Source organism: Myotis myotis, unplaced genomic scaffold (genome assembly GCF_014108235.1).
Source record: "Myotis myotis isolate mMyoMyo1 unplaced genomic scaffold, mMyoMyo1.p scaffold_m19_p_2, whole genome shotgun sequence".
In the NCBI taxonomy this organism is placed as follows: domain Eukaryota; kingdom Metazoa; phylum Chordata; class Mammalia; order Chiroptera; family Vespertilionidae; genus Myotis; species Myotis myotis.
In genome coordinates this window covers 91,221,537-91,247,553 of record NW_023416324.1, presented here as the reverse complement: position 1 = coordinate 91,247,553, position 26,017 = coordinate 91,221,537, and the positions used below count along the sequence as shown (strand labels likewise).

General features: G+C 40.6%; 1 protein-coding gene across 11 annotated transcripts in view; it reads right to left on the bottom strand.

Annotated features, from left to right (window-relative positions):
* The window catches only part of LYRM4 (LYR motif containing 4), a 146,607-nt gene that overhangs the window by 89,589 nt on the left and 31,001 nt on the right, over nt 1-26,017 (bottom strand). For 7 of the 11 annotated variants that reach the window (XR_004973872.1, XM_036347896.1, XM_036347897.1 and 4 more), the window contains exon 2: nt 22,513-22,633. Coding sequence is in view for 8 of the 11 variants with exons in the window: in XM_036347896.1 (XP_036203789.1) it covers nt 22,513-22,633 (121 nt within the window). In the remaining 3 variants the exon portion in view is untranslated. Of the gene's footprint in view, nt 1-13,066; nt 13,378-15,261; nt 15,464-15,496; nt 15,905-22,512; nt 22,634-26,017 lie in introns of those variants that run through there. The other 4 variants (XR_004973873.1, XR_004973871.1, XM_036347903.1 and 1 more) reach the window with 4 other exon arrangements.

Below are 26,017 nucleotides of genomic sequence, written 5' to 3'. Positions count from 1 at the left end.
TCCCTGAGACCCCACTCCACCAACCTGTAGGCCCACCGAGGCTGTTTCCAGCGGCTTTTCCATATGAATGGCCTGTCTTGGCTCATGCTTCAAACTTTCCTAAAAGTCTCTCAAACAAGCAGCATCTGGCTTCAGCATGCCCTGTACCTCTCACTAAGTGGCCCTAGACCCAGCACCAGCAGCAGCTGGTCGTGGTTTGCAATTTAGCCTCTCCTGGGCACCTCCAATCCCAGCACAAGTAGCAGTCATCTGCAGATCACTCTGTAGCTCAAGCCAGGTGGCCCTAGGCAGAACACTGCTGTAGCTGATCTTGGCATGTACCTCCTGGAAGGCCCCAGAAGCAGCACACCCTACAGACGGCTTTAGACCATGTTGAAGCATCAGCCAACCACCTCCACAGGTGACACACTCAAGGGGTAGACTCTATGGGCACCAAAGTTTGCTCAAGTAAGTCTTGCTACGTAGGGTAGGCCCTGCAAAGCTGATCCTCCACTGTGGTTGCAGCCAGTCCTTGAAGCTAATGGGCCTTGTGGGAAATCCCTCCTATTGATGCACCAACAGCAATCAAGGTTCTACTCCAACAGGAGGGTGTACACTGCCCACATAGGTGGTGCACACCTGGAGCACCCAGCTCGGGTGAATGGGGAAGCTGTGCCACTGGACCCCATAGGACACCTACTACATTAGGCCACTCTAATTAGCCTGAAATATATAAAAACAAACACAGTGAGGCTGTTGAAAGAAACACATTCCAAATAAAAGAACAGAATAAAACTTCTCCCCCTCACCCCGCTCAAAAAAAAACCTAAACAAAATGAAGACAAGCTATCTACTGGATAGAAAGTTCAAAACACTGGTTATAAAGATGCTCAAACTTAGGGGAAGACTAGATAAATTTAGAGAGTTTCAACAGCATAAAAAAAGGACATGGATACCATAAAAAAAAGAACCAGTCAGAAATGAAAGATATACTAATTGAAATGAAGAATAATTTACAGGAAATCAATAGTACAGTAGATGAAGCGGAGTATCAAAACAATGATTTGGAATATAAGGAAGCAAAAGCACTCAATCAGAACAGCAAAAAGAAAAAAGAATTTAAAAAAATGAGGATAGTGTAAGGAGTTTCTGGAACAACTTCAAGCATACAAACATTTGCATCATGGGGGTGCCAGAAGGAGACGAGAGCAAGAAATTGAAAACCTTAAAATAAAATGATGGAAAACTTCACTAACCTGGTGAAGGAAATAGACATACAAGTCCAGGAAGTGCAGAGAGTCCCAAACAAGATGAACTCAAAGAGGCCCACACCAAGACACATAATAATTAAAATGCAAAATGTGAAAGAGAGAATCTTAAAAGCAGCAAGGGACAAACAGTTAATTACCTACAAGGGAGAGCTCATGAGACTGTCAGCTCTTAACAGAAACTTTTCATGTCAGAAGGGACTGACATGAACTATTCAAAGTAATGAAAAGAAAGAACTTAAAAGCAAGATTACTGTACTTATTAGCAAAGCTATCACATAGAATTGAAGGACATAAACCCAGCTTCCAAGACAAGGAAAGCTAAAGGAATCTGTCACCACTAACCCAATATTATATGAAATGTTAAAGGGTCTTCTTTAAGAAGAAGAAGAAAAGAAAAAAAAAGATAAAAAATATGAACAATAAAATGGCAATAAATATATACCTACCAGCGACTGAATCTAAAAAACAAAATAAACAAGCAAGCATAACAGAAACACTCAGGGATACAGAGGACATTTTGATGATTGCCAGATGGGAGAGGGGTTGGGTGAAGGGATTAAGAAATACAAATTGATATTAACAGAATAATTATGGGTATGTAAAGTACAGCATAGGGAATATAGTCAATAATTCTAATAATTATATATGGTGTCAGATGGGTATGAGATTTATTGGGATGTTCATTTAGTAAGTTAGTGTCTAATCATTGGGGTGTATACTTGAAACTAATATACTAGTAATATTGTATGTCAACTCTAATTGAAAAATAAAAAAATCACCTTTTAATAAAAGAATATATTTTAATATTCCCAGGTGCCCTTTTTAAAAGGAGGGTCTTAAAAGAATCTTAGGTATATTTTAAATGAATAATATAAATAATCAAGGCTCCATTCTCTATGTATATGGGGCAGTGTGGATTTGAGCCTAGATTCCTAAGAGAATGGAGGCATTGAGAATTTGTGAAGGAAAATTAGATTAAAAGGGAAGAAAGATTACTAAGTTTTGGTCATGATGGGTTTCAAGTGTTGGTAAAACACCCAAGTGCAAATATCTACTGAATAACGAGGCCAACAGTTTGCATGAAAACAGAGAACCAAAGATGGCTTTTCAAGGAGTAAACTATATCAAATCTGTAAAGGATAAGGACATAAAAAAGTAGGACTGACTTAGTGATGATGAGGTCTATGCTTTTGAAACAGTAATTAAAATTTTGCAGGGAAGAAGCTAGAGTTTTAAAAAAGTCAATTAATACCTACTGTGTGAAAGAACTTTATGAGGCACTGTGAAAGGCAAAGCACATTACCCTTGTCCATCTGGGAAGATCTTTCTCTTCACTCAATGCCTGCCAAGGGAGGGCCACACAGAACAATGAAAGAAAGAGATTCTCAGCCACAGCTTCGGATCCTCTGAATCAACCCCTGGCTACTAGAGTCACATTGCCAAATCATACCATCTCTTATAAGCATTGCATAATCAGCAACAGCTTAAATAGGCTCTCATTCTACAGAGAAAGAGTGGCCTGAAGTTCATGTGGACAAAATAAAGATGGAAAAAAAAATCTTATCCTTCGTTCCTCAAGAGCAATTAGGTCAAAATTTGCTTTCCAATATAAATCTGGTTGTTTTTATGTAGAAAAGGTGTACACTATACCATTTCCCATCTATTGGGGTAGCTATCGTCAAAACAACAGATTATAACAAGTGTTTGCAAAAATGTGGCAAAATTAGAACTCTTGTATACTTGATGGTAATGTACAACAGAACAACCACTTTGGAAAGTAGTCTAGCAGTTCCTGGAAAAGTTAAATATAGAGTTAACATATGACCCAGCAATTCCACTCCTAGGTATATGGCTAAGAGAAATGAAAACTTATGTCCACACAAAAATTTGTACATGAATGCTCATAGCATCAGTCATAATAGCTAAAAAGTGGAAACAACCAAAATGTTCATCAATTAACGAATGGATAAATAAAATGTGACATATTCATATAATTGAATGTTTTTGTCATTTAAAAGAATAAGGTGCCATGGCTGGTGTGGCTCAGTTGGTGGAGCATTGTCCCATGCAACTAAAGGTCGCCAGTTCAAATTCCGGTCAGGACACTAACTCTGGTTGTGGGTTTGATCCCCGGTAGGCGACAGCAGAACGATGTTTGGATCTCACATGGATGTTTCTCTCTCTCTCTCTCTCCTCCTCTCTCTCTCAAATCAATTTTTAAAAAAAGAATGAAATATGTGCTACAGCTACAACATGGATGAACCTTGTAAACATTATGTTAAGTAAAAAATGCTAGTCACAAATATAAGTTCTATTTATATGAAATGTCCAGAACAGGTAAATCCACAGAGATAGAAAACAGTTTGGTGGTTGTCCGGTCTAGGGGATAGTAGATTGGGGGTAAGTGGGGTCTCTGCTAATGGGAATGGTGCTTCTGTTTTTGGTGATGAAGTTCTAAAATGATTGTGGCTGCAGAACTTTGTGAATATACTAAAAGCCATTGAGTTATACTTTTACTGGTGAGTTTTGTGGCATGTGAATTATATCTCAATAAAGCTGTTAAAGAAAAAAGGCATACATTGAATGTTCTAGCATGTTGAGGAACAAATGATCTAGTAACATCTACACATTGTTGACCTTTACTAGGGAAGAACAGATTGAACTGCTAGAATGAAACTGTCTTAGAGAGTTTTATCAATGGGCTGAACCTTGAGTGGTTCCAGAGTTGGAAAAAATCTGACTAGGAGATTTCCAGACAACTGCCTGAGAAAAATGTGATGCACTGGACTGGCTCAATTTACGCCCTAATACCCAGTTCCTTTGAGTGCTGGAACATCAGGCACAGTGCATGAGCATATGCCATTGGGCCGGCTCTCAAAAGCTGTTGCCTTGGTCTCCTAGGTGCTCCCAAGGTGATCTGAAAGTAGATGTCAAGGACAACCAGTGCAGGAAAAGAGACCAAAGAAGAGAGCATACTCCTATCAACTCTCTTGAAGGGCTGAATACATTTTACAAGTATTTTTCCTGGTATACAGCTATATTAATCTTCTTTTCTTCCCATATATTCCTTGTGAAAGGTAAGAAGGTGCATGATTTCCTGAATAATTTTACTGTACTTGGAATCTGACTTGGGAAAGTGTCTGCTATGAAGATACAGGACACTGCAAATATTCTTTTTGCCAAAGTTTATGTGACAACCACAAGTGTAGGATGGATGAAATACAATTTATATGAACAGCAAACCTTCAGGTAAGCAAAAAAATGACCCCAAAAGAATGTTACAGCACTTCTCCCTGAGAGAACTGCACTCTTGAGGAGATGTCTGCCATTCTTTTGACAATAAACCTTGTTATTCTACTTGGGTATTAAGAATACTGTCTCGCAATACAGTCCTAACCGCAAGGAGCATGATCACGCATAGATACCATATCTTTCTTGATGTGATCAAATGAGATCTTCAGTTGTAATAAGAGTTTCATTGTTTAATGTAAGAGAACATAGGGTCTGAATCTCTGTGAAAGTACAATAGAATCAAAATTATCCCTAGAACAGAGGTTTAATTAAGAGAGATCCAGAGATAAATAAACACAGAAATCAAAGACACCTTGCCTACAGGACCAGCCTTCTGAACATCTTCTGTGCCCCTGTCTGGCCCCTCCCGCTGCGGCCCCTGGTCCTCTGTCTGCCCGCGGCCCCGCTCCCGCCACCGCAGCTCCCATGTGCTGATGGCGCCAGCCCCACTCGTACCTGCTGATAGCGCAGAGCAATTGGGGCTGGTGCCAGCAGGGGGTCCGAGCGGTGGCTGCTGCCCCGATCGCCCCTAAGGAGCAGGGTGAGGTGGAGAAGCCCTGAAGGGCAATTGGGGCCAGCAGCAGCTCTGGCGCCAGCAGCAGGTGTGAGCGGAGCTGGCACCAACAGCAGGTGCAAGTGCTGGGTGGGACCGAGGCATGGGGAGCAAAGAATTTTCAGTAACCACCAGAGGCTCACCACTATGACAGCGACTGGCACCCTGCCTTGGTCTGGCTCCCCTGCTCACCTGCTTCACCATCTTGCCGCAGCCAATGCCTGCCATTTTCCACGCTCTGCTGCCTGCTGCTGAACATCCGCCATGTTCTGCGCGTGCCCCCTGGTGGTCAGCACACATCATAGCAACCCATTGTTCGGTTGTCCCGCCATTTGATCTATATGCATATTAGGCTTTTATATATATAACTAGAGGCCCGGTGCACAAAAATTTGTGCACTCGGGGGGTGGGGGGAGGGAATTCCTCAGCCCAGTCTGCGCTCATTTGCAGTCCAGGACCCCTTGGGGGATGTCCACCTGTCAACTTAGGCCCACTCCCTGGGGGATCAGGCCTAAGCTTGCAGTCAGACATCCTTTTGGCAGCCAGGGAGCCCTTGGAGGATGTCCCACTAAAGGCTTAGGCCCCAAGGGATAGGGTCTAAACCAGGGGTGGGCAAACTTTCTGACTCGAGGGCCACAATGGGTTCTTAAACTGGACCGGAGGGCCGGAACAAAAGCATGGATGGAGTGTTTGTGTGAACTAATATAAATTCAAAGTAAACATCATTACATAAAAGGGTACGGTCTTTTTTTTTTTTTAGTTTTATTCATTTCAGATGGGCCGGATCCGGCCCGCGGGCCGTAGTTTGCCCACGGCTGGTTAGTTGGACATTTTTAGTGCTGCCATGGAGGTGGGAGAGGCTCCGGCCACCACCTCTGCGCTGGCCAGCCATGAGCCAGCTTCTGGCTGAGTGGCACTCCCCATATGGAAGTGCACTGACCACCAGGGGGCAGCTCCTGCATTGAGCGTCTGCCCCCTGGTGGCCAGTGTGCATCATAGCAACCAGTCATTCTGCCGTTCAGTCAATTTGCATATTAGCCTTTTCTTATTATTATATAGGATGTCCCTATTTCCCCCCTTTTGACCCCTCTACCCAGCTCTTGCCCCCACTTCTCTCTGGCCATCACCATACTGTTGTTGTCTGTGTCCATGGGTTGTGCATATATTTTCTTTGGCTAATCCCTTCTTTAAATTCACTTCTCTAAGTTTTTATTTTCAGATAAGTGCTTATAACTGCACTATTATATATTTTCTATTATATCATTTAGAATTAAGATTTTTTAATAGAACCCTTGTAAATTTTAGCACAACTTAATAAATTATGCTAGATGCAATTAGATTTTTCATGTAATGCAGATACATTTAAATTAATATTTTATTAATTTTTTTTTTAAAATATATTTTATTGAGTTTTTACAGAGAGGAAAGGAGAGAGATAGAGAGTTAGAAACATCGATGAGAGAGAAACATCGACCAGCTGCCTCCTGCACACTCCCCACTGGGGATGTGCCCGCAACCCAGGTACATGCCCTTGACCGGAATCGAACCTGGGACCTTTCAGTCCGCAGGCCGACGCTCTATCCACTGAGCCAAACCGGTTTCGGCAATATTTTATTAATTTTTAATTTTTTAATATTTTAATTTGAAGTAATCTCATACATGTAAAAAAAACTATAAAATACTACAGCATATTATATGTACCCTTCACCCAATTTCTTAGATGTTAATAACTTAAACATAACCATTATACAACTAAGAAAATTTGGAATATATTTTTCTTATAATCTCTTTAATGTTACTTAATCCATTTACTTTGTTTTTGTTCATCTTCACCCAAGGATATTTTTCCATTGAATTTTAGAGAGAGTGAAGGGAAAGGGAGAGACACATAGATTGGTTGCCTCCTGAACATGCTCTGATAGGGACTGGGGATCAAGCCAGCAACTGAGGTACATGCCCTTGACTGGAATCGAACCTGGGACCCTTCAGTCCACGGGCTAATGCTCTATCCACTGAGCAAAACAGGCTGCAGCTTAATTCATTTACTTTTAATCTATATGTGCCTTTATATTTAAAGTGGGTTTTGTTTTTGATTCACCCTCATAATCTGTCTTTTAATTGGTGCATTTATGCCACTGACTTTCAGAGTGCTTACTGATAGAGTTACTGCCATTTCAAGTGGCCTCTGGGGCTTCTGGGGCTGGCCTGCGGCCCGGGATCTGATCCAATCACGGGCGGCTCACACTGTCCCGCCCTGCCTGCAGTATGCAAATTAGCCACCATCTTTGTTGGTGGTTAATTTGTATATTGCGCTGATTAGCCAATGGGAGGCATAGCGAAGGTACGGCCAATTACCATGTTTGTCTATTATTAGATAGGATGAACTATTGGAATAAGAAACTAAGAAAAACAATCCTATTTACAAGTGCATCAAAAAAACCCCACCTAGGAATAAATTCAACCAAGGAGTTAAAAGACCTGCACTAGGAAAATTTAAGACACTGAAGAAAGAAACTGAAGAAAATATTAATATGATAGAGGTACACATTGTGCTCATGGATAGGAAGAATTAAAATAATTAAAATGCATTGTTAGCTCCCCTTTGCTAGGATTTTGTTGAGGACTTTAGCATCTACGTTCATCAGGGATACTGACATGTAGTTCTCTTTCTTTGTAGTGTCTTTATCTGGTTTTGGGATTAGGGAAATCATGGCCTCATAGAAAGAGCTTGGAAGTGTTCCTTCTTTCTGAATTTTTTGGAATAGTTTGAGGAGGATAGGTGTTAGTTCTTCTTTGAATGTTTGGTAAAACTCCCGTGAAGCTTTCCAGACCACGGCTTTTGTTTGCTGAGAGTTTTTTTTAATTTTTTATTTCTGCTTCAATTTCATCAGTAGTTATCAGTCTGTTCAGGTTTTCTGATTTTTGCTGGTTGAGTTTTGGAAGGTTGTATTTTTCTAGGAATATGTCTGTTTCATCTAGGTTGTACAGTTTGGTGGAGCAGAGTTGTTCATAGTATTTTTTTTACAATCCTTTGTATCTCTGTGGGGTCAGTTGTTACTTCACCTCTTTCATTTCTGATTTTGTTTATTTGGGTCCTCTCTCTTTTTTTTGGTGCGTCTGGCAAGAGGTTCATCAATCTTGTTTATCCTTTCAAAGAATCAGCTCTTGGTTTTATTTATCTTTTATATATATATATATATATATATATATATACACACACACACACATACACACACACTAGAGGCCTGGTGCATGAAAATTCATGCACTGGAGGGGAGGTCCCTCAGCCCCGCCTGCCCCCTCTCACAGTCTGGGAGCCCTCAGGGGTCGGAGGTGATGCCCCATCACATCTCTGCTGCTACCACTGCCGACAGCACAAGCCTCAGCTGGCCCTGGTTACCAGAGCCTCAGGTGGCCCTGGGCAGCTGGGCAGCCGCCATCTGAGGCTTGCCTGTGCCTCAGGCTGGCCCTGGGTGGCCAGGGGGCTGAGGGGACTGGTAGACTCCGGAGGCAGGCGTGCGGAGTGGCCGGGCCCGCCTCCCTGGCGGGGCTGAGGAGACCGGGTACCACCATCTTGTGGCTGTGGGCGCCACCACCTCTGAGGGCGGGGCAGTCAATTAGCATATTCCTCCTTATTGGCTGTGGGTGCTGCCATCTTGAGGGCGTGGCAGTCAATTAGCATATTCCCTCCTTATTGGCTGTGGGCACCGCCATCTCTGTGACAGCGTGAGGGTCAGTGAGCATATTCCCTTTTTATTAGATAGGATTTTTTGGTCTCTGTCATTTATTTCTGCTCAGAGCTTTATTATTTCCTTCCTTCTACTTACTCTGGGCTTTTCTTGTTGCTTTCTTTCTAGTTCTTTAAGTTGTAGGGTTAGATAACTTATTACCAGTTTTTCTTGTTTTTTGAGGTAGGCCTGTAGTGCAATGAACTTCCATCTCAGGACTGCTTTCATTGTGTCCCAGAGATTTTGGGTTGTGCTTTCATTGTCATTTGTTTCCAGGATGCTTTTTATTTCTTCTTTGATCTCTTTGGTAACCCATTTATTGTTTAATAGCATGCTATTTAGCCTCCATATGTTTGATTGTTTATGATTGTTTTTATTGTCGCTGATTTCTAATTTCATGCTATTGTGATCTGAGAAGATGCTTGATATGATTTCAATCTTCTTGAATTTGTAGAGACTTAGCCTATGTCCTAACATGTGGTCTATGTTTGAAAATGTCCCATGTCACCCTGACTGGTTTGGCTCAGTGGATAGAGCGTCGGCCTGCAGACTTAAGGGTCTCCGGTTCGATTCCGATCAAGGGCATGTACCCTGGTTGCAGGCACATCCCCAGTAGGGGGTGGGCAGGAGGCAGCTGATTGATTCTAACTGTCTATCCCTCTCCCTTCCTCTCTGTAAAAAATCAATAAAATATATTTTTTTTAAAAAAAGAAAATGTCCCATGTACACTTGAGAAGAATGTATATTCTGTAGCTTTGGCCCTGGTTACCAGAACCTCAGGTGGAAATGTTCTGAAGATGTCAATTAGTTCCATCTGATCTAGTGAGTCAGTTAGGATTGCTGTTTTTTGCCAATGATACATCCGATAAGGGATTAACTTCCAAAATTTACAGGGAACTCATACAACTTAACAAAAGGAAGACAAACAACCCAATTAAAAAATGGGCAAAGGACCTAAATAGATCCTTCTCCAAAATGGACATACAAAAGATCAAGAGACATATGAAAAACGCTCAAAGTCACTAATCATCCGAGTGATGCAAATCAAAACAACAATGCAATACCACCTCACACCTGTGAGAATGGCTATCAACAAATCAGCAAAGGACAAATGTTGGAGAGCATGTGGAGAAAAGGGAACCATCATACACTGCTGGTGGGAATGCAGACTGGTGCATCCTCTGTGGAAACAGTTTGGAGTTTCCTCAAAAATTTATAATGGAACTACCATTTGATCCAGTGTTTCCACTTCTAGGAATATATCCCAAAAATTCAGAAACACCCATCAGAAAGAATATATGCACCTCTATATTCATAGCAGTGCAATTTACAATAGCTAAGATTTGGAAACAGCCTAAGTGCCCATCAGCAGATGAATGGGTTTGAAAGCTGTGGTACATTTATACAATGGAATACTACACAGCTGTAAAAAAGAAGGAACTTTTACCATTTGCAACAGCATGGATGGAAGTAGAAAGCCAGTCAGAGAAAGATAAATATCACGTGATCTCACTCATATGTGGAATCTAATGAACAATATAAACTAATGAACAAAAACAGACCCAGAGACATGGAGACATAGATCAGACTGTCAAACCTCAGAGGGAATGCAGGGGAGGGTGAAGAAGGGGAGATCAACCAATGAACGTATGTACATAAGCCATGGACACAGATGGTAGGGTGATGAAGGCTTGGGTGGAAGGAGGAATAGGGAGGGAAATGGGGGGGAAAAGGGACATACGTAATACTTTCAACAATAAAGATTTATTTAAAAAAATAAATATACATAAAATAAAATAAATCTTAAGGAAAAAAAGAGAAATAAACTTACATTGTGCTTACAGTAAAATAAAAAAATAAAATCATTAAAATATCCATACTACAAAAAGCAATCTATAGAGTCAACACAATTCCTATGAAAATACCAATGGCATTTTTCATAGAGCTAGAACAAATACTCCAAAAATGTACATGGAAACACAAAGACCCTGATAGCCACAGCAATCTTAAGAAAGAGAAACAAAGTTGGAGGTATCATGCTACCTGATATCAAACCAACCAAAACAACATGGTACTGGCATAAAAACAAATACATAGATCAATGAAACAGACTAGAGAGGCCAAAAATAAACCCATAAGCATATGTTCAATTAATATATTGACAAAGAACATAAAATGAGGTAAAGGCAGTCTATTCAACAAATGGTGTTGGGAATATTGAATGAAACTAGACTTTCTTACATCACATAGAAGAAAGACTTAAATGTAAGACTCCAAATCATAAAACTGCTAGAAGAAAATACAGGCAGTAAAATCTTTGACATTTCCCTTAGCTATATGTTTTTTTTCTGATATATTTCCTCAGAGAAAGAAAAAAAAGAAAAAAAATAAACAAATGTGACTACATCAAACTAAAAGGCTTTTAGCATAGAAAAGGAAACCATCAACAAAACAAAAAGACAACCTACTGAATGTAAGAAGCTATGTGCCACTGATACATCCCATAAGAGATTAACATACAAATCTATGAAGAATGGATAAAACACTCAAAAAACAATCAAATTTAAAAATGGGCAGAGGACCTGAATAGACACTTCTCCTAAGAGGACAAACAGATAGCCAATAGATATAGAAAAAGAAGGTTAATGTCACTAATCATCAGAGATGCAAATTAAAACTACAATGAGATATCACCTCACACCTGTCAGAACTGGTATCATCAATACATTAACAAACAAGTGTTGGTGTGAATGTGGAGTAAAGGGAACCTTCCTGCACTGTTGTTGGGAATTCAGTTTGGAGCAACCATGATGAAAACTGGAATGAGGTTCTCAAAAAGTTAAAAATGGAACTGCCTATGACCCAGCAATTCCATTTCTGGATATATATCTGAAAAAACCCAAAACACTAATTTGAAAAAAATATATGCACCCCTATGTTCACTGTAGCATTATTTACAATAGCCAAGATATGAAAGCTACCTAAGTGTCCATCAATATACAAAGAAGAGGGGGTACGTATATACAATGGAGTATAACTTGGCCATAAATAAGAATGAAAAGATTACCATTTTTGATAGCATGGATGGACCTAAGGGTATTATACTAAGTGAAATAATTAAGACAAAGAAAGATAAGTAGCATATTGATTTCACTTATATGTGGAATCTAAAGAGCAAAATAAATGAATAAAATAGAAACAAACCCACAGATACAGAGAACAGACTGATGGCTGCCGGAGGGGAGAGGGGTTGAGGGATTGGGTGACAAAGTTGAAGGGATTAAGAACTATAAATTGGTAGTCACAAAATAGCCACAGGGCCCTGGCTGGTGTGGCTCAATTGGTTGAGGATTGTCCCATGCACCAAGAGGTCGCTGGTTGGTTCCCAGTTAGAACACATATCTGAGTTGTGGACTTGATCCCCAGTAGGGGGTGTTCAGGAGGCAGCCAACTAATGAATCTCTCATCAATGTTTTTCTTTCTCTCTCCTTTTAGCTCCCTTTTTCTCTCTCAAATCAATAAAAACATATCTTTAAAAAAGTGCATTCTTTTAGAAAAAAAATAGGTCAGAGGGATGTAAATTAAAGCATAGGGAATAAGTCAATAATATTGTAATAACTATGTATATTGCCAGGTAAGTACTTGAAATATAGAGGGGACCACTTTGTAATGTATGTGATTGTCTAACCACTATGCTGTACACCTGAAACTAATGTTGCATGTAAACTGTATTTGAAAAATAAAATTTAAAGTTCTTTAAAAAACGACTCACTGGCCCAGCCAGTGTGGGTCAGTGGTTGAGCGTTAACCTATGAACCAGAAGGTCACAGTTCGATTCCCAGTCACATGCCCGGGTTGTAGGCTAGATCCCCAGGCTGGGGAATGCAGAAGGCAGCTAATTAATGATTCTCTCTCATCACTGATGTTTCTATCTTTCTCTCCCTCTCCTTTCCTCTCTCTGAAATCAATAAAAACACCAAAAAAACAAAACCAAAACCAAACCAAACACGACTCACTGGAGATCATATCATGAATCAGACATAGAGCATTGGCTAGAACCAGTGTTTCCTTCTGTGTCTTCCTACCAAACCACCTTGCCTTTATTAAGCATTAATGCAGTGTTTACTACATCTCTGAGGCACTGGAAATACCATGGCGAACAAGAAACCCTGGTTCTCTGGAAGGTGAGAGCGTTAGGGGCAGAGATAACTTACTAATACATCATTGCAAAGCCATGTAATAAATCTATAGTTACATTTTATTGTTTGGTGGCCCAGAAGGCAACAAGATTTTAGCAGGCAAGAAAGGGGGAGGAAGGGCATTGAAAGCCTTCCCTCAGGGGTGGGGTATAGGTGCTGTCCTGGTCCAGTGGCCACAGAAGGCCCAGCCCTCAAGGATCCTGCAATCCAGCTTAAGTGAGACTCAGGTGCTTCCATTCACAAAGCAACAGAAATGCTGCGAAGGCAGGACATAAAGTATGATGTCCATGCGACAGGCTCCGCACGGTACAGAAACAGACAGGAATAAGCTTGTTCCTAATGGTTCACTAAACTGCCTAGAGGAGAAGAAGAGAGTGGTCAATGTCTTGTAGGAGAAAATGAGCTCAGTTTTTTAAAAAAATTTCCAATTAGAAAAATACGTTAATATTATGAAAAATACAGCTACAAAGCTAGCTGCAAACTTTAAATAATAATAGAGTTATGAAAAAAAGCAAAACACTAAGTTTGGCACTGTTAAGACAGAACCCAGTTCAAAGCTGGAGAAAAATTAATTTTTTTCTCTTTTTACAGTCTCCCCTTCCCCATCCCACTCTTTCTAGGTTTGTTGAGTCCTAGTGAAGAAAACCTCATTTGTCAATAAGTTATCTACAACCTGTTACCTGTACCAAAGGGCAACTGCTGTTCCTCACCTTGACCCATGTAACATTCCTGTCATCACTGAGTGTTAAAAGCTTTATGAAGTATCGCCAAAGTATTTTCTCGAATTGGTTCCCTTGCTGAGGCTGACTATGAAGAATAAACATTACATAACTCAGCATTATGTAACCTAGTTACTCTCCCACGCTTATCAAAACATGTTATCTGTGAGATCTGGGAAATCAAGCTTTCTTTTTAAAGTCAATTTAGTAAATAGAGAAGGTCAGTGACATAACTCACCCTTATAGTTCTTAATTCCTTCACAGGTATGTTCTGTAACCTAATGATCATTTTCAGAATCAGAAAATGTCAGGCATGCAAGGGATCTTAGAGAGCCATGGCATGACCTTCCCTTACCTACAGGAGGAGGTCTGCTTATGAGGACTGCTTGCCAGCTGCCGAGGAGGCGGTCGGGAGCAGAACCCACCTCTGCTGCTCGTAGGCCAGACAGCATTCAGTGATTGAGTATTTATTGGGCTCTGATGGCAAATCTACCTCCGCGCAGGCAATTCTGGAATACACTAACTTATTAGTAAAATTCGGGAATAACCTGTTGAAACCCCCAGTCCAATTTCAACAAGGCATTTAGGTTTGTTAAGTACAGCAGATTGATAAAAAAAATTCTTGTGCTATTAGAGATCCTGGAATCAATGCACCCAATTGTGTACTTTTTATAGATGAGGCCTAAAAGGTCAGGGAATTTTTGATGGTGCAATCACTAATTTGTGATAGACTTTGAAGAGGAATCCATGTGACTTGGGGTAAGTCTTTTTTCACTACATTAAGGAGGTGAGATGGGTGGGGAGAAGAAAAGTATTCTATGAAGTGGAAATGTTTGAAGAAAAGGAAAATATTTAAAATACTGATTTGTGTACTAGCATTATTAAATAAAACTAAGATTATTACAATGGTACATCTTAGAGAATATCAGCGTTTTTTTGCTTATTTATAACTGACCAATCCATAAAATGACAGCCTTGATTATCAGGTAGAGGAAGAATTGAAATTTCTGACATACCATTTGGCTTTGATATTTCCAAAACATAGCAAGTACAAAACTAACATTAAGAATGGTATTTCTTTGTCTTTAGTAGAAAAATTAAACAATGTTTTAAGAGAGATTAAATATCATGACTAAGGAAGCTATCATCCTTGTGTTAGAATTTAAATTTAGGTGTATCTTGCTCAAAACCTCTTCCCTTACCAACTATTATTATGTCTTTGAATAAAACAAGTTGTTTTTTTTTAGGATGATACAGGTATAATTAGGAGAAATCTTTCAAAAGGCACAAATAAAACTATCCTTTATATATGTGTATATATATTTATACACACACACACATACAAATGAAACCCATCAAATTTGAAAAAAATCCAACTACAGATATCAAATGCTCAGAAAATGAGTACATGTTCTCATATACACACTGGACTTGGGGGGAGTGTCAGTATCTCCCTGTGCCTCAGAGGATGTGGTACAGAAAACACAAATTAACATGAACAGGGTGTGCCCCTTCTGTTACCCTTCTTAGAAGATGTGACATTGTTCCTTTGTCATCTTGGGAGAAGATCTTCAGCATAAGCATGACTTGAATTAACTCTGATTGCTTGAAAGGATGAGCCAAGCAGTAAGGCATCAAAAGGTTTCCACTGAAGGGCACTTCAGTGATAGCTTGTCAAGAATAGCACAATTGGAGCTGCAACCTTCAGATCTGTGGGGAAATTCTGAGCAAACACTTCTTAAATAAGGTGGCTGACCTTTAACATTTTCAGACTGTGGTTTTTGTACTTTTTCTTTTGAAGGCTGAGAGAGTGAAAGTGTTTTTCAGAAATGATAAATAAGATCAGCCCCTGGGATAAACTATTCATAAGACTACAGACAGTAAGCTGTTAGCTTTTAATAAGAGTTCTAAATGAGCAATTAGAAAAAGAAGTACAAATCTTGTCTTCTCTCACATCCAAAGTCTCATTTATCTTCTGCCAAAATAAGGCCACTTGCAGTCTGATCCCTATTCTAAGAACTGGCTAAAATATAAGAATAGATGTGGGCTCACCATTCTTCTGAGTGTGTGTCTTCAGAAAAACTAGTAAAACATGCCAAGTCTGACTTTCCTCTTCTAACCCAAGGATACTGGTATGGTCTTAGAAGGCTACTGTTAGGAGAAACTGAGACAACATATTCAAAGTGCTTAGCACATAGTGTCAGCACATAGAGAGGGCACAATGAACACTGACATCACCACCACCACCTTCATCAATGAAATCATCTCTTTATAGATGTGGTAAATAAGGCAAATAAACAACTTGCCCAGTATCACACAACAGATTACTATCAGAGCTGAGGTCCGTGTACTTTCTGCTCCAGAGTTGTTACTATCTACTTCCACTTTAGATGCTTCAGAAACAAAAACAGCTTAAGGAATTCAAGAGTGAGCAGCTGTAGCAAACTAGACGGGAGGATAGTAAAAATTCCCAAATAAAACTCGTGCAAAAACTTTCTATGATTAGCATTACCAGTGCCTTCCTCTTGAGCTCTTCTGAACATGGAAATATGCACAAGACCTATTATGAGATATGAAAAATGCAGAGGTGAGCAAGGCTTTGTCTAGAAAGGAAATGGAATCTTGTTTTGTGTATGTCAACCTTGGAGGAATCAGGTAAATTTAATGGGAAATCTTCAACCAAGAGGCATTTCTTCTACAAGAATGCCACCTATGGGTGGGCATATTATTGCCCCAGACTGAAAGATTTACTGGAATTTCTAGAAAAAGCAGAGAGGGAGACAATTAGTTTAAATTCTTGTAAAAAGAAGTCTTTTTATAGCTGCAGAGGAACTATATACTGAACAGACTGAAAAAATAGGTTTACAGTAGAGTATGTGAAATACAGAGTTTATTTCTGGGTTATTATTAATTACTAGAGGCCCAATGGATAAAATTCGTGCAAGAGTAGGCCTTTCTTCCCCTGGCTGCTGGCACCAGCTTCCCTCCAGCACCAGGCACCTGGGCTTCCCTCCAGCCACTGGCAGGAACGGGGGACCCGGACTTCCCTCGCAGCCCCAGCTTCATCCTAAAGGTCATTCGGAAGGATGTCCGGAAGGATGTCTGGTCTAATTAGCATATTACGCTTTTATTATTATAGATTGTTTTATTTTTCCTATGAACAACTGTAAACCTACTTTCACCCCACCCTGTCCATAGCTGGCTACAACTTTCCTCACATGTAGCCTAAACTACAGAGTTAAGATCTTGGTGAAAAATGGTCAAGGAAAGCTGAGCAATGAGTAAATTACTCTAAAGTGTATCAGTAAGTTTCTGCAAGTGAAGAAGAAGGGGACAGATACTGAACTACAGAAATTTAGAACTGGAATTAGCCTTACCTGTCACTTAAGTATTTGGATGGAAAAATATATTGTTGCTGTAGTATGTAATTGTACAGTGAGGATAAATTGGGTGCTTCTACTTTTGCCCCACCCTATGTTTTGACCATCATGAATTCCAAAAACTTCTCTTGGTCCCAACCTTTCCAGTAGATGACACATCACCAGCACTAGCACCTATCTCTAAGCAGAACATCTTCTTTCAAAGAAAATTAAATAGCAGTTGAAAAGCAGTAATGTCTTAAGTAATAGAAAAAAGAAAGATTAAAATGCTTTCCTGAAGCCCTAACATCAATACTAGTTTCTTCCTAATTTGACTTCTTCCTGCTGCCTGACTGACTTCTTTGCTACATTAAACACAATCCGCTCAATAAATCAAATATACTGTATATATTGCAATTCTGTGCCCACAATTTCTTTTCCTAAACATTTATTGAGCACCCACTCAATAAATATAATTATGAATTGACCTTATGAGCTTTTTGGAGGAAAAGTTGGGGTGGAAATATGAGGTCCATCAGAACCTTGTAGAAGTTCTTTCTCACTTTGACTCTTTGGAGACAAACTCCTTATCTCCATCCTAGATCCATCTATTATTCACTCATTTAATAGAACAGAAATATACACTGAGTGGCCAGATTATTATGACCACCTGACGTTTGTAGGCAAATTAGCTACAATTTCATGCTGAAGTTGCTAGAGGGCCAGACCATTATAAATAGGGAAGCAGGTTGTTTACCACGACAGAAGTGATTTTTTTTCTGAAAATATGGGTAAACAACATGATTTAACAGCCTTTGAACATGGAAATATAGTACTTACCCCTATACCTATATAGATAAACCAAAATTAGACCAAAGCATCAATCTACATATTTAAAAAATAATAAGGCAGTCAGAAGCGAGATTTATGTACTCTGTCTTAGACTTGGGAGCAGACAGGAAAGCTCAGTTTAGAGGAGGCTAGTCCAGAACTTGATATCAGGAGAGAGGAAGAACTCACACAAACTGCCAGGGTCAATCTGTCTTTATAGAATGATTTTATATGAAAATAATGGAAGTTTATAGAAAGGTGGAAGAATGTCTTTACTAGTTATAGGATGTAAGATAATGCATATAGCTGGAAAGAAATCAGAGATTGCCAGACTTAATTATAATTTTCAGGGAGTTGTTCCAAAAGTGTCAAAGAAAGAACATGTATATGTTAGACTTCTATTTAGTGGACCAAAATGATAAAGAAGGAGCAAAAGGTGCCTGCCTTACTAATAATGGAGGAAAAACAATCTGCCATTTTACTTCTTCAAATCAGAGTAATCCTTAGGTGTGGTGTGAAAGGCTAGTAAGAAATGCAGATGCTCTCCCGAATCCTTCAGGGTTGCCACAATGAAGTTAACTATTTCTGTGCACTAAGGATATAAAGAAAGAATGACTCTGATGAGAGGCGGAGCTAGGTTGATGTGGTCCTTAAATATCTTAGAAACAAAATTGGGGAATGACTTAAGATTATCTTTATCTACTGCCTCAGGCGCTCATGTCCTTGAACTTCTGAGTTTGCGCTAAGGAACTGGAAGACCTGAACACAGATCTGGTCGTTAGCCAGGGACAAGGCATCTAGCTTTATTGCACCTTGGTTTTGCTACCCTCCAGAAAGAAGAAAATCTATGCACAGAGACTTTTTTAAGAACTGCAAAATCTTACCATGCTTACAGCTGTATCATCAGCATCACAGCTGACTGAGTGACTGAAAAGTTAGAAAAAAGATCCACTTGAAAGACTGAGTTGAAGGCAGGGAAGTAGGGGACAGTGTTGAGAGAGGAGACAGTCTGATGAAGGAATTCAATTTGAGTAAAACGCCTTATGGATGTGCACATCTGGCAGCTTGAAAGGCGGCAGTAAGCTTTCTTATCTGTGGAAAAGTGATGCTGAGGTTGATGTGCAGCCTGATGGTCTCTGGGCCCAAGCACTCAAGTGAAAGAGGGACTTGATATAAAGACAGTACAGCTCATGAGGGTAATGTCTCAAGATCCTTATTAGATTTCTGCTTTCCTTTCAAGGTTCATTCTCTCTGAAGAGAAGTTTGGGGCAGCCAGCAAGATACCACAATTTGGTGGCGCAGACTCCTTGACTGCACTGTATGATTTCAGGGGCCAAACTCTTCATATATTCTTTTAGTCCACAAATAAATAGTAAGAGCCAACTTTATGGGGGGCTATTCTAGATACTCTGGATAACAATAGTATTTACTATGTGCTAGCATCCTTCTAAGGGTTTCACATATGTTAACTTATTTGATCCTCACTATAACCCATGAAGTTGGGCCTGTTGTCATCTGTACTTTACACAAGGCACCAAGAAGTTAGATATCTGGTTCAAAGTCACAGTAGGTTGAATAAGGACTTGAACACATTCAGGCTGGCTCCAGAGCCCATGCTCTTACATACCAGGTAGCAGTGACCACGACAGGTGAGATCCCTGTCTTCACAGGAAAGGAGAAAACAGACAACAGTAATGTTACTTTTGGTTCGATAAGTGCTGTAATGAAAACTAAAGCAGGGTAAGGTTGACAGAGGGAAGGAGGCTATTTTAGATTCTGTGATAAGTAAAGTCTGAGCAAAAGTCTGAGGGAAAAGGGGAATCGAAAAGGGGAGAAACTAGTCCAGGCAGTAGGTGCAAAGGTTCTGAGATGGGAACAAGCTGGAGATATACAAGGGATATGAAGAAGGTACATAGTGCAAAGGAGACAAGAGCAATGGAGGGCCTTTGAGGACTTCATAAGACATCATATTTCATTGTCAGAGTGCAACGAAGCCCCTGGAGCACTGTGACCTGTGTGAAACCTGCTCTGATTTTCCTTATAAAGATCATTCTGGCAGTGTGCAAAGAATAGAACATTTCAGGACAAGGGCAATTGGAGCAAGTTAAAAGGTTATTACATTGGCCAGTGAGAAGGAAATACAGATGCTACTTTATTTTAGGCCTTTTCGCCAAGGTCAAGTTTATCAGCTTAGAGTGAGGTGGCTCCAGGAGTCCACTACAGCTCATAAGCCAACTATGGTAAATGTTATTCTTGAATTCAGGAACAGTCTTGATGTGAAAGGGAAGTGAACAGAAACCTCCCAGTTGTTGACCTATAATTGGCTAACTAGTTCTCTGATTGAATGAGAATGCTTTCACTTGTCAGGGCCTCTCTGAGCAGGGCCTTTAGGGATCACATGATCAATCACCTAGTTACTAGCTGATGTACTAGTTACTATGGAAGCTCTGGGCACTGGCAGTCCTGGGTTGGGCACTGGGCCTCTAAGTGGATTCACTGGGGATGTCTGATGACAGCCAATCTAGTCTTTTTTTTTTCTTTTTAGAGGGTAGTTTTAGCATTTCAAAATGAAGACACAGCTGAAATGGTGGAACAGATTACTTATAGGTAACCTTTTCTAAGCATTTTCTACTCTGAGCAAAGTTACACTAGGAGAGGAAACCAGCCTGTTTTGGTGATGCACTTGCTAACTTTTACATGGGAAAGTGCCAAAGAGGTAAATCTTTCTGAGTTTATGCAAAAGAAGGACAAGTTCCAATGTTAAAGGTTCCACAAATTTCAACCACTGATGCCTGGGTAGTGCCACTGTTCTAGTTCTCAAAATGCGACTCATTAATCTGCTACTCTCAAAGTATATGCAAATGTGCAGATCAGTTTCTTTGTAAACTATCCTAAGCATACGAGTTATTTTCCACCACAAGTCTTATTTTTTCCACCCATTTACCTTAGTCAAAGATAATTTCCTAGGCTTGTCTGAATGTGGCAAAGTTATTCTATTGCTAAATAACTACAGAACTCAAGGAGGGTCACCAGAACCTGAAATGGTATTCTGGAACAGACTGTTTCATTATATAGGCAATAGAACAAGACTTCCAATCCTATATAATAAAAGCCTAACAAGCTAAGTGTCTGGCTGTCCATTCAACCAATCAAAGCGTAGTATGCTAAATGATATGCTAAGGCTGCTCAACCCCTTGCTATGACATGCACTGACCACCAGGGGGCAGAAAGTTGACTGGTTGACCAGTTGCTATGACGTGCACAGACTACCAAGGGGCAGATGCTCCGACCGGTAGCTTAGCTTGCTGCTGGGGTCCGGCTGATCGGGACTGAGAGAGATGGGCCGGACATGTCTTGGAGCCCTCCCCAGCTGGCCAACCTCTTGCATCCCTCTGCAGCCCCCATGCACCAGTGGGGTCCCTCGGCCTGGCCTGCGCCCTCTCACAATCCAGGACCCCTTGGGGGATGTTGGAGAGCCGGTTTCAACCCAATCCTGCAGGCCAGGCCAAGGGACTCCACTGGTATGCAAATTCGTGTACTGGGCCTCTAGTTTTGATATAAAATGAAAACTACAGTTTTTAATACTGCTTCTCTTTTTTTTTTAATTCTGTTTAGAGGCAAGCATGACGAAGATATGTTAATATATTATGATATGATATAATGTTAGTCAAGCTGGCATCTCCTCATGACGCTAAAGAAGTTCTTTCCAAAACACAAACAGAAATTAGCAAAATGTCAAGGGGCTTCTCTTCCACACTTTATAAACAAATTTACTGCAAGTAAGAAAATAAAACAAATAGAAGCAGAAATGAAGCTTATGGTGTGATTACTGCTAAATTCAAGGAAAATAGTGAAAAGTATATGTTTTTTTAGAGAGTGAGAAAGCCAACTGATAGTAAGCTACTTTAGTCTTTAGCTTTCCAATGAATTTTGCAGAAGGATGGATATATCGCACTACCCAGAGACCATGTTGTAGCAACTGCTCCACTCTACCTCAAGAGAAAGAGAAAGGCAAGCACAAATCAAGGTGATCCCTGGCACTTCTACAAGATGAAAACAAAAGCACCTTCCAGGGTCCTTTATGGGGTCAATCCCAAAGCAGCTATTCACACCATTTCCACCTGCAGGTACACCTTCCATGTGGCAACAAAATTCATTTCCTCACCAATGACCATGTCTTCAAGACAATCTTATCTTGAACTATGATTTTAAAATACTAAGAAAAGTAGAATACATTTATATTCTTTGACATATGTCCATATACAAATGTGTAATATATCTTACAAAGAGAACTGTTTTTGGAAGTTTCCCATACTTAAAGCATCAACCTTTAGTTAAATGTGAGAACTTAGCTTCCCAAAGGATGCATTCCCTGGAAACTCTGGAAAGCTGATATTTTCCTTTATGTTCTCCTTGAATTCAATAATATAATAGGTCATCTTTCTATGTTTATATGAGTAAAAGGAACAGTCTCATGATTCTGTGTAAATCATAAATACCAAAAATAGTGACATGCATTCAAGGGGACGTGTCAAAGCTTTAAACTCTTAATGAAAAATAGTACATCATTGAACTTTCTTACCTGTCGACGAATCATTTCCAGGTCTCTCTTGGCTTTATTCACTAGAGCCTGAATTTCTACAGGATCTTTCATATTCTTATTTTCTCTGAAGGCATCTCTTATCTTCCTGATAGCATAAGTTCTAAATAAATTTGGGGTGGGAGAGAAAAGGTATCAGTATCTCTGAAGCTATGTTTTTAAATAAATTTAAAAGCTCTTCCTTAGGGATGAACTGTCTGATATTCTCCTATGGATAATTCACTTCATTGCTTGCTCTGGGGACAGGCCCATCCATTACAATTCTGGGATGACTAAGCAAACATATTTAGGGATATAAATCTACCCCAAACAAGTCACATATAAATGGCAAACTGCTACTGAAATGCTCCTTAGATTGCTGATTCTTTATAGAGTTATTCACATGTGGCTACTCTCCATTTACATGGGTAATTGAACCTTTAATGTACCGAGACAAAGCAAGAACTACGAGGGGAAATAGTGCACCACATATGAGTACACCAAGGCAGTGATCTAAGTCAGATTCGGGGAAGCTCTATAATCTTGTCCCATGTTTTGGCTATTTCTTCCTCTTGTGTAACTTAACATCCACATCAGGATCTTACCTCAGTACAGATTGCAAATTAAACACATATGCACATACATCCACACACCTAACACTCTCCTCCCCCCATATAAATCACATGCAATATGGGATAGCAGTTCAAGAACAAGGCTTTCAAATCAGACAGGCTTAGGTTTAAATTCTTGCTCTAGCTCCCTGTTTGTGTGAAACTGGCCAACCTTCTTAACATAACCCATGTTTTCTATCTGTAAGACAGGTACAATCCTGCCTACCTCAAAGAGGTGCTAGGGGAGGAGAGAGTAAGTTTTATAATGAGTGTCTGAATCTGAAAGAGAACCTGGTACAAGAAAAAGACTCAATAAGTGAAAACTGTTCCTCTTCCCTCTTGCTATTCCTTACTGCAATTAGTATCTGCCTCTCCTCGCATCATTGTCATACCAGAGTGTGTGCATAGAGGGTAGATGGGCCTGGATAGTTAGCTATTGCTGCTGAGTCAAGAGTCCTTAACCTGATATACTCTCACACTCAGAGGGTCATGGCCTTTACCCCCAGGCCCACCCATCTGTACCAGATTAAAGATAAGGCTAAGGAGAAGCAGCCCATGTCAAACATATCAGACACAATTTTCTGTAGTTTTTGTAGCATCTCAGATTGCTCTTAACTTTGAACACCAGCTAAAGAATCCATGCGAAGCCCAGCTTTGACCTCTGAACCAGGAGTTCCTCATCGGGGCACATGACTGGGTGGTAGGCTCGATACCCAGTATGGGGCATGCAGGAGGCAGCCGAACAATGATTCTCTCTCATCATCCATGTTTTTATCTCTCCCTCTCCCTTCCTCTCTGAAATCAATACAAATATATAAAAAAAAAAAAAAAAAGAATCCATGGGAAACTATTAGTAACATTTAGAAACAGAAGAATGAGGACCTCGTGGTGCAATGGTAACGCGTCTGACTCCAGATTAGAAACAGAAGAATGGAAATAGAGGCAAAAAAATGAGAGAAGGGAAATATAATTTCCTTGAAAGCTGGGATGTTGAGATGGAAACAATTTACTGGGGAACCTTGTTTTAAAGAGGACTAATTTGATTTAGATAAACTTTTCTAAGTTAAAAAGAAACTTTTAATTAATAATTCACATATCAGGTCTATTTGCATTTAAAAGCAAGAATAAACCAAAATCTTGCAACATTAAGAATCATAAAGCAGAAAAGAATGCAGTTTAGGAACTTGCATTTTTAGGATATAAGCCACTGCCAAAGACTTTCACCTTAATCCAGTGTTCTCAACCTTCTGGCCCTTTAAATACAGTTCCTCATGTTGTGACCCAACCATAAAATTATTTTCGTTGCTACTTCATAACTGTAATGTTGCTACTGTTATGAATCGTAATGTAAATATCTGACATGCAGGATGGTCTTAGGCGACCCCTGTGAAAGGTTGTTCGACCACCAAAGGGGTCGTGACCCACAGGTTGAGAACCACTGCCTTAATCCCACCTGAACAAACTGGAGAATTTATAGAGGAGTTTTTTTTTTTCTCTCACTCTTAAAGTGACAATGACTGGAAATGGGATCCCTGTACCAGACACTTTATAATGGGCTCATCTATACATATAAAAGCCTAAACAACCATTACGATGGAATGACCAGAACTGGTCACTATGATGCGCACTGACCACCAGGGGCAGACGCTCAACACAGTAGCTGCCCCTGATGGTTAGTGCGATCCCACAAGGGGACCGCTGCTCAGCCAGAAGCCAGGCTCACGGCTGGCGAGCACAGCTGCCACAGTGGTGGCGGGAGCCTCTCCCGACACTGCGGCAGCACTACTGAGCAGCAGCAACAGGTGCAGCGGGCCAGGATGAGCGTAAGCAGCGTGGCACCCGGCCCCAATTTGGGCTTCTACCTGTCTGCCTGCTACTTGGTGCACTGCTACATCCCTCCGGGGATATTCGACTGCTGGGCTGAGAGACTCCCCCTCTCCAGTGCACGAATTTCATGCACCGGGCCTCTAGTTCACTTATAAAGGTACTAGAGGCCCGGTGCATGAAATTCGTCTGGGGGGGGGGTCCCCCTCAGCCCAGCCTGCACCCTCTCAAATCCAGGACCCCTCGGGCGATTTCCGACTGCTGGGATTGGGTCTAAACTGGCAGTTGGACATCCTTCTCACAATCCTGGACCACTGACTCCTAATCGCTCACATGCCTGCCTGCCTGGTTGCCCCTAACTGCCCCTCCCTGCCGGCCTGGTTGCCCCAACTGTCCCCACCTGCTGGCCTAGTTGCTCCCAACTGCATCCCCTGCCAGCCTGGTTGCCACTCACCCCCCCCCCCCCAACCCCCGCTGGCCTGGTTGCCCCACGCAACCTGCTCGTTCAGTCATTTGGTTGTCCCTCACTAACCCCCCTGCTGGCCTGGTTGCCCCACGCAGCCTGCTTGTTCAGTTGTTTGGTCGCACCTCACTAACTCCCCTGCTGGCCTGGTCATAGGCAGCCATCTTGTGAGGGTGTGAGGGTTAATTTGCATATCACCTCTTTATTATATAGGATATGGGAGGACTTTACTAATAGACTTATATTACATATAAATTTTCATCATGTATAGCTGCTAATCTAATAAGATTTTAGATAGTAGGTAGGTAAATTAAAACCAATTTCTTGTGTACTTTCTTACACAGCATAATGGTTGTTTATATGATACAATATCATTCCTCCTCACACCCACACAAACCTCCTCCAGAACAACTTCTTTTTTGGTAGTGATGGGAGCAGTGAGGGGACAAAATAATTTAAACCTAATATTCTGTTTAATATGCAGATTGATTTTATAATAGGGATTAACCGCAGGGAATACTCTATTGTTTTGATTCTTCATTCAGGATGCTGCATGGGCTATTTGGAAAAATAATATGGGCAATAGTGGTCATTACTAAATTCATTTTTT